The sequence below is a fragment of the Grampus griseus genome (assembly GCF_964374135.1).
Source record: "Grampus griseus genome assembly, chromosome: 10".
In the NCBI taxonomy this organism is placed as follows: domain Eukaryota; kingdom Metazoa; phylum Chordata; class Mammalia; order Artiodactyla; family Delphinidae; genus Grampus; species Grampus griseus.
Window position 1 is genome coordinate 14,007,411 of NC_139004.1, and position 9,650 is coordinate 14,017,060.

General features: G+C 46.3%; 1 protein-coding gene across 1 annotated transcript; it reads left to right on the plus strand.

The window, feature by feature from the left end:
- Positions 1-473: 473 nt before the first annotated feature.
- Positions 474-1,128, plus strand: LOC309828861 (frataxin, mitochondrial-like; the record flags this gene model as incomplete). The annotated part of the gene is given in 3 exon segments (XM_082664452.1): positions 474-539; positions 543-800; positions 802-1,128. Coding segments are annotated over 3 exon segments (651 nt in total).
- Between the last annotated feature and the right edge of the window lie 8,522 nt (positions 1,129-9,650).

Sequence of the window (9,650 nt, forward strand, 5' to 3'; positions counted from 1 at the left end):
TATATTAAATGCCATCACTGTTGGTAGAATCATAACATCAGAGGCAGAAAAGTGTTTTCCACTACAAGTTGGCTAGAAATCCTCAACATTGTCACAAGATTGTCAAAACAGAGCATTATCTTAAAAAATTGACGTGAAACTCTAAAATATTCCTATGGGGGGATTCACTGGTGGTCCAGTGGTTAGGACTCTGTTCTCTCACTGCTGAGAGCCTGGGTTCAATCCCTGGTTGGGGAACTAAGATCCCACAAGCCAAATGGCCAAAAATAAATAAATATAAAGAAAGAAAGATAATTCCTATTTTGAGTCTATAGACTTCTATAAATAAAATATTTCTTTTTTAAACTTATTCTTCATTTAAAGGAACTAGAGAAAGTTTGGGTGGGTATCTTCCCCATAGGCAGCTTGGGTTTAAAAAATTAAATTTAGAATGAACAGATGTTTGCAAGTTAGGAAAAGAAAAAGGTTTTTCGATGTGGACGCTTGGGCGCCGAGCGGCCGCCAGCCTCTTGCCCCGCTCGGCGCCTCCGGGCTCTGCCTAGGCCCGCGCCGGGGCCCCGCGGCCAACGAAGGACCCCCAGCTCTACGGCTGCCGGGGCCTGCGCACCGGGACCGCCGCGGCCGGCACACCCAGCCAGCCCAGTCTGAGTCTCTGCTGCCTCAACCGGATCCTGAATGTCAAAAAGCAGTGTGTCTGTTGGATGAATTTGAGGACAACGGGAACTTTGGGTGACGCTGGCCCTCAGGACAATACCGCCTATGAAAGACTGGCCGAGGAGACGCTGGACTCCTTAGCAGAGTTTTTTTGAAGACCTTGCAGACAAACCTTACACATTTGAAGACTATGATGTCTCCTTTGGGAGTGGTGTTTTAAGAATTAAACTGGGTGGAGATCTAGGAACGTACGTCATCAACAAGCAAACCACAAACGAGCAAATCTGGTTGTCTTCACCATCCAGTGTCCGCAAGCGTTACGACTGGACTGGGAGAAACTGGGTGTACTCCCACGACGGTGTGTCCCTCCACGAGCTGCTGGCCACAGAGCTGACTCAAGCCTTAAAAACCAAACTGGACTTATGTTCTCTGGCCTACTCTGGAAAAGGCACTTGCTGCCCAGCCGAATGCTAAAGACAGTGAAAGCTCTAAAACCAAGACCCCAGCTTCCTTCTGCAGCTGAATGTCTAGTCTTCTCCATTCCTGCCTCTGACGACAGTTGCATTATGTGTAACGGCTCTGTGAAAAGACCGTGTCGCCTCTTGCCCTGCCCCTGAGTTAAGGTTTTTAATTTCCGTAGGTTTCTTTGGATTTATTGTCTGATTTCCTCCCTCCCGTGATAGCCCTTATCTTTCGTAATGTCTGTATGCCCATACCTTTAATATATAACCTCACAACAAAGAAAAAGAAGAAAGACAAATTCCAGGAGGATAAATGAATTGGCTTCACCATTCATTCCCTGAAAGACTTACTACAAAAACTGCATGAAGAGTGACCAACCTTGCCATTCTATCTCAAAATGAGACTCATTAAAGGGAAGCCTAAAACATTCCTACTCCTCTTGAAAGTGTAAACACTTCTAAGCCCTTTAGTATTGAAGCATCAGTGGCAACTCGGGAATTCTGAAACCGAAGACCATTTTCTGTTTGTGCTTTGTGACTGCCCCGGTGTGGCCCGCATGGGGTGACACAGGGAGATGTGGTGCCGTGTCTTCCATATGTGCATGTATATGTACACACATATATTTTTACATATACATTTACATGTGTGTGTACATATATATATTTTAAATTTAAGAGTCAGTATAGAATAAGCTATTGCAACACTGGTCTGAGGATGCAAAAAATCCCCCAAAAGCCATCTCTGTAAGCTCATGGATATAGTATAATAAATGAGGTCATGGAGCTGAGAGGTGCTTGGTAAACTGTGAAAGGCCACATAAATGAAAAGATGTTGGTGTTAATGAAAGGAACCCTGGTCTTACACTTGACCCAGCACAAAAGTTGTTGTCTGTCTCTGGGCCAGTTTCTCGAACTCCCTGGACCTCTCTTTCCCCGTGTTAACAGAAAGGGTTAAACCGGATAGAATATAGTCGATTCCCAATTTAGACATTTAGTGGTCCCCTCAGGCAACTTAACAGGCCAGCTTAATTCCCTCTAGTAGAGGAGATGACAGTGAACAGTTTTTTTTAAGCTTGAATTTCAGTTGAATTCATGTTCAAGTAATCATCTTTTATTGTGCCATTACCGTGCTAAGCCTGGGCTGTAGGCTGAATGCTAAGGTGTTGATCCTAACCCCCAATCACAGCCCTCATAAATGAGATTAGTGCCCTTGTAAGAGAGACTCCAGAGAGCTCCCTCATCCCTTTCACCATGTGAGGACACAGCAAGAAGACAGCTGTCTACGAACCAGGAAGCAGACCTTCACCAGACGCCCAGTCTGCTGGGGCCTTGATCTTGGACTTCCCAGCCTCCAGAGCTATGAGAAATAAATTTCTGTTTATAAGCCAAAAAAAAAACACCAAAAAAAAAAACCAAAAAGAAAAAGGTTTTTCAAAGATGGTGCTGGGCTTCCCTGCTGGCACAGTGGTTAAGAATCCGCCTGCCAGTGCAGGCAACATGGGTTCAAGTCCTGGTCCGGGAGGATCCCACATGTCGCAGAGCAACTAAGCCCCTGCACCACAACTACTGAACCTGCGCTCTAGAGCCCATGAGCCACAGCTACTGAGCCCGTGAGCCACAACTACTGAAGCCTGAGAGCCTAGAACCCGTGGTCTGCAACAAGAGGAGCCACTGCAATGAGAAGCCCGTGCACCGCAACGAAGAGCAACCCCAGCTCGATGCAACTAGAGAAAGCCCGCTCGCAGCAACGAAGACCCAACATAGCCAAAAATTAATAAAATAAAATAAATAAATTTAAAAAAGAGATGATGCTGCCTCCTAATAATATTTTTTGGAAAAATACATTTGTTTTGTCTCTCTCCCATCCACATCTCAATCTAATGCAGTGAGTCTCAAGTGGGGGAGGGGGCATTATGCCCCCAGGGGACATTTGGCAATGTCTGGAGACATTTTTGGTCGTCCCAAGTAGGGAGAGGTGCTACTGGCATCTAGTGGGTAGAGGCTTGTGACGCTGCTTAAACATCCTTTAATGCACAAGACAGCCTACACGACAAAGAATTATTTGGTTCAAAATATCAATAGTGCTCAGATTAAGAAACCTTAATCTCATGCAATGTACAGTACTTTCTTTTCCTAGCACTCCACTAAAACTGCTCTCATAAAGACCAGTAATGATCTCCAAATAGGCAATTGAGACTTCTTTTGAATACTGCTATACTTTTACTTTATTTCTATGCAGCATTAGGTACTGTTTAGCATCCCCTTCTTCCAAAACCTTTTTCTCTTGACTTGCATGACATTGCTTTCTCTAGGGTCTCCTCCTTTGCTGGCTATCTTGCATCTGTTATCCTTTTAAATGTTGGTGTTCTCCAGGGATCCCCATAGGCCCTTGCTTCTTTCCTTAGACATGATTTTCTTGGGTGATCTCATCCACACCCCTGGTATCAATGACCTCTAGATGAATAAAATCCAAATCAATATATTTAACAACTTACTTTCTCTTTGAGCATCATACTCTTATAATTGCCTATCAGATTTCCTCGCTTAATATCCTATTAATATCTGAAATTCAACATATCACAGCTAAACCCATTCTCTAACAAATCTCTCTTCTTTTTATTTTTATTAATTAACTGATTTATTTATTTTTGGCCACGCTGCGTGGCTTGCAGGATCTTAGTTTCCCGACCAGGGATTGAACCCGGGCCATGGCAGTGAAAGCACCGAGTCCTAATCACTGGACTGCCAGGATATTCCCTCTTATTTATTTATTTATTGGTGAAGTAGAAAAGAATAGCTTTATTGCTTTGCCAGGCAAAGGGGGCCACAACAGGCTAATGCCCTCCAAACTGTGTCCCGACCTGGAAGGGGTAGTGAAGAATTTTATGGTAATGGTTCAAGGAGGCGGGCAGGATCAGCTTGTGGACATTCTTCTGATTGGTTGGTGGTGAGGCAGTTGGGAGTCAGCATCATCAACCTGGTTCCAACCAGTCTGGGGTCTGTCTACATGCTTGTGGGCAGCACAAAGGTAACTTCTCCCACCTGTGGGGCTTTCGGTATCTGTCAAAGTTCAGGGGGAGATGTGAAGGTGCTGCAGAGGGGTTAAAGGCACAGCACTGCAGAGGCTTCCTGCGACATGGCCACACGGAACTTTAGAAATTGCTCCTCTGGGAGATCTGAGGTGTGCGCAGGTGGTCAAGGTCAACCCTCAGACGTGTCCGCTGGGTCCTGCCTCAGACCCTGGCTCTGTGTTCTGTGTGAAGCACCCCTCTAAGCGCTGTCTCCACTGAGAAGGGCTGCCACGACCACTGACAGCCTGGGCAGCTGGTGTCAGGACTTAAACTCAGGTTCTTTATGTCTTTTTGTAGGCATGTTTTTACATCATGATCCTGACACCTTGTCCTCCTTGACTGGGCATCTGACCAAGTAAGGCCAGTTAGTCCCCTCCCTGGGAATTAGGAATTGAGAGAGAGAATGAAGATAAAAGAGAATCAAGAGAAGGGAAGGAGAGAGAGTCAGGACTGTATTCAATTCCCATTTCAGATTGCTGTCTGTATCCATATGTTTGGCTCCCAGGTGACAGCCCTGTTACCTCTTAAACACTTCGTCTCCCCCCGACTCCCAAGTTATCTTGACTGCATTTCTATTACCTGCAACCATAGAGTCCTCATTCATACATCGACTGGCTATGAATTCAAGGGTTAGCCCCTTGCCTTGGTTTTCTCTGTAGATCCAGCACTTATGCCACTAACAGAGTAGATTGTACTATATAGATACAAAATAGATACTGGATACAAAAATATCTGTGAATCAATTAATGAAGAAAGGAAGAAAGGGAGAAAGGAAAGAAGGAAAAAGAGAAGTGTAGAGAGAGTTAAAAAGAAAAGAGGAGGGACTTCCCTGGTGGTGCAGTGGTTAAAAATCCGCCTGCCTATGCAGGGGATACAGGTTCGAGCCCTGGTCTGGGAAGATCCCACATGCCATGGAGCAACTAAGCCTGTGCACCACAATTACTGAGCCTGCGCTCTAGGGCCCGCGAGCCACAACTACTGAGCCCGTGCACCACAACTTGCAAGCCTGCATGCCTAGAGCCTGTGCTCTGCAACAAGAGAAGCCACCACAATGAGAAGCCTGCACACTGCAACAAAGACCAAAATAAATAAATTAATTAATTTAAAACAAAAATTTTAAAAGATTAAAAGAGGAGAGGAGAAATAGGAAAGGAAAAATATGAAGGAAAATTGAGGATAGTAGAAATAAGAGAAGAGAGAGAGAGAGAGAGAGAGAATGTAGCAAATGATCTCAAAATAATAACAAGCAAAGCTAGGGGTAAAATGTTTGGCTTTCCTCCTCTGGCTCTGGTCAGCCAGCTTTCCCCCTGGATATTACGTCTGCCCCTGTGCTCTCAGAGTAGAGAGAAGGTCTAGCAGGGAGCCCTGGTACCTCCAAACACCTTAGCGCTAGCACTTGAGCTTTCCTTTAGATCTTCTGATTACAGCCCACCATGCTTACGCCATAAGGTAATTCAGCTCCCGGGGCAGCCACAGGTGTCTAAGACCTAAACTAATCTAGAGAGCATGACCTAGTACAAGTAGCATGAACTTTGATTTCCGACAGATGGATTGAAATCGAGCAGGTCATAAGACGATTAGATGGCAGGAGTGAAAGATAATAGGAATAAAACAACTCTCTCAGAAGGAGAGGCGAGCTCCTTCTTTATTGGGGTAGGAGCATACTGGTTTGCTGTCCCAAAGCAGGAAATTTGGAATATGTATATATCAGTGATTCCTGTGTGTCCAATTTTCCTTTAATTTACTCCACTACTCAGTAACAAATCAACATTCTTTTTATCCTTGAACTGTATGAGCTAGAGTTATGTATAAACAAAATATCTTGTAAAAAAACTCAACAAAACCCAACCCCCAAAACATACCATTCTCTCTCTATCTCTAATTTCTATTTACCTCTATTGTTTCTCAATTGTTTCTCACGCTGACTCTCCTCCCTCCCCACGTCCCTTCAGGAAGAGTTCCTCTCTCCAAGGACTTGTGGTGGGGCGGATTTCACAAAGGCATGAGGATCTACATGCTGATACTCATTGACCATGTCTCCCTTCTAAAGCTCTTCTCTCCATTCCCTCTCATCCCTACCCCCCATCCTCATTTTTTTCCTGTCTGTAGGCAGTAGTCTTTCTCAAGCAAAAATCTGATCTCGTTATTACCTTGCCTTAACATTTCAATGTCTCCCCACTGTCTGTGGAATAAAGCGCAATTTTATTTTTATTTTTGTATTATTTTTTTATAAGATGAAGCCATTATTTTGATTTGTTTTGTTTTGTGTTTTGGCCCTGCCATGCTGCTTGCAGGATCTTAGTTTCCCAACCAGAGATTAAACCCGGGCCCCCTGCAGTGGGAGCACGGAGTTCTAACCACTGGACCGCCGGGGAATTCCCTAAGATGCAATTTTAAAACAGGGCCTAGAAGACTCTACATGATCTGGCCTCTGCTTACCTCTCTAGCCTGCCTCTCCATTCTTCCTCCCAAACACTCCCACTCCCACTCTTTGGAAACAATCTTCCAGCCACAATCAATGAGCTTCTTTAAATTCTCTGAATTACCAGGCTTTTCTTACCTTCCGGTTTTCCCTGCATGCTTACCCCTCCCCCAACTCTTTCTCCTCCTATGGCTTCCTGTATACTACCCTCTGTGAGTGCCATCCTCTATCAGAGCATCTACTTTCAAAAGCCTGTTTACTTGCCTATCCCCTCTTCAGCTTGCCGAGGTTAGGGATGTTATCTTTCTTGCTATCTCTTCTATCCCTAGCCCTGAGCAGTGTCTCGAACTAGTAAGCATTCAATAAATATTGGCTGAATGACTAAGAAGGCCAGAGCCTTTGTGCTAACCTCCCCCACCCCCACTCTTCCTCTGTCACCTAAGGGGGTCCTTTCATTTGCAATAACTTGTTTAATGAGTTTGTCTTCCAGCACTGGCCTCCTGCCCAATAGAGAACCCTGACAATTCTAGTAAGCACGAATTTTTTTTTTCCAGCCCTTAGATTAAAAAGTTATCTGATAAGTTTAGGAAAGATAGTGGACTAACATGGAGTTAAGACGTATTTTAACGTATTTGCATTTCCCAGCGCTCTGTTATAAACTGGTTGCTTCTCAATTCCTAGTACCCTTAAATTATAACATGACTATGAATAATGTTACACTCTAATCTACTCTATAAACGTATATTGATAAGTAAATGAATGAACAAACGGAGCGCCATTTAACAACTCACCTTCCACATTCCCAGTAGGGATATGTCACTCCCAGTTCCTGCCTGTTAGTGATACAGTGATGTTTTCACATATCGCTTCCCATCGCTCTCATCTTTTATATTATTCAGTATGCTCTCCCTTTTGCTAGCTCGTTTGCCGTTAGAACTCTCTTTGAATACATCCACCTGCTCCTCCCCAGAACTTTGGCTTCAAAACTGCATCTCTCCTAACCGGGAACGGAGGCATGCTCAGTACTCCAAGCCAGGTGAAATTAACTGCCCTTGCCCTGACGTGGGGCCCTGACAGGTGGCAGGTATCGACAATGCTAGCAAAAGAAACTTGTCCTGTCTTCTACAGCTGAACATATCCTTCCCGGGGCCAATCGAAAGTCCTTGCCACCTAAGGGTAACTAGTGGGGACGTCTACATTTTTAAAACAATAAAATGGAAGGAGCAATTTTGGGAAAATAAGAATGACTGGCAGCAGATTCTCAGAGCACAATCTACATGAATATCAACTGTCGAGTGATGCTGTGATTAAAACAAATGAGGACGGAGGCAGGGGATGAATGGAAGTGGTGTCTGCCTTGAACCTCGGTGGGCAGATCAAAGATTTTAAAAGGGTTTTTCTGAAATTGCCCAGCCCCAGAATTTCCAGGATCCCGTTCGCTGCCAGCTTCCTAAAGGGAGCGCGTTTCTGGGGGTGTGTGCGTGCGCGCGCTGGGGGAGGGAAGGCTCGGGAGAGGGGCCACCGCTCTCCGGAATAAACAGCAGGGGGAGAAGGGGAGCGCGCGAAGGGCGGCGGGAGGGGATGAGGAGGCAGCCGCGGGGGCGAGGGCCGGGGGAGGGGCCCCAGACGCGCGCAGGGGCTGGTAGCCGGGAGACCCGAATGCCTCCGATACCTGAAGCCGCTGCCGGGAGAAGCTGACAGCTGACGCCAGCGGGCGCACGCGCTCGCCGGAGCCCTGCCCCTCGCGGTCTCCCTGCCCCGGGCTCCGACCTCGCGCGCATGGTGAGGAGGGGCGCGGGTTGCTGCCCTCGCACCGGCGCTGCAGGCCCGCGGTGCCTGCTGCCGGCTCGGCCTCCCCAGGCTGTCACCTCCTGCTCCCTCCCTCGCCCCCTCCCCGGTCCCCTCGGCGCCCGGCCGAGCCCCAGGCGGGCGGCCCTCAGGGACTCCGGCCCTCGCGGACCCCCCGCCTCCTCTCTGCCCTCACCCCTCACTTTTCCCCCTTCCCCCGGGCAGCTCCGAAACCCCGCACCCCCGGCCCCGGACGAGAGGGCGAAGGAGGAGGCAGGAGGTCGTCCAGCGTGTCCAGGTGTGTGGCGCAAACACCGGCGCACCGTTTTCCCCCTCGAGTCTGCAATAATTTCCAAGCTGAGAAATCACAACTCCTCTCCTTCCAAAACATACCTCTTTCCCCTTTTGTTACTATACTAACTTTGGGAGGATATTAACCCGTGGTCAAGGTAGGTGTCTTATCTTTTGTATCTGCACCAAACAGTGATGGAGGTTCTTTGGTTTTGGTTTTTGGGTTTTGTTTTCCTGAAAATTAAATACTGTGACGAGTTTACAAGGTTTTCTGGGTGACTGCGGTGCGAGAACTTGATCACAGCTTAAAGCAATAGCTCCTACGCGGGCGCTGAGATCATGATTAAGAAATTGGATGTGTGTGCGTGTGCGCGCAGGCTTCTGTGTATTTAAAAAGCACTCCAGGTGATTGCGATGCACTCTCCCGTCATAATTACTTGAAAATATCTGTAAGGTCCTTATGAGGAGAGGGGGCACCCAACTGTTGGCAAACATCCCCTGAAAATAGTAGTGTGAATAGGGAATTAAAACGGAGTGAAAGCTTCTTCTCTTCAAGTTGGTGAATTTGGTGCAGTGTCATTGGTTTTAAGATGGCAATTTTGGGACGGGAGGGTTAACGTTCTTTTGAAACTCAGATATAGGATGGAAAGAAATACCCCACTTCTAACCGCCCTTGTTAAAGAGTTAGTTTTTAAACATAAGCTTTTAAGATGTAAGAATTCCTTCACAAGTACCCTGGCAATTAGAAAGGACGGGGGCCTATTCTCCTGGGAATCAGAAAAGCTTCCTTCACTGAGCTTGCATTGGCTGACTTTCTGTCAATGACCACTGGCATTTTTACATGTTGGTTATTTTAAGGCTAAAGACACTAATGGACTATATCTCTAGGAACCCAAAGAGGAATTATCATATAAATTGATTTAGTTCCTGTTTACATTCCTATTTGAACCAAGCTCTTCTACC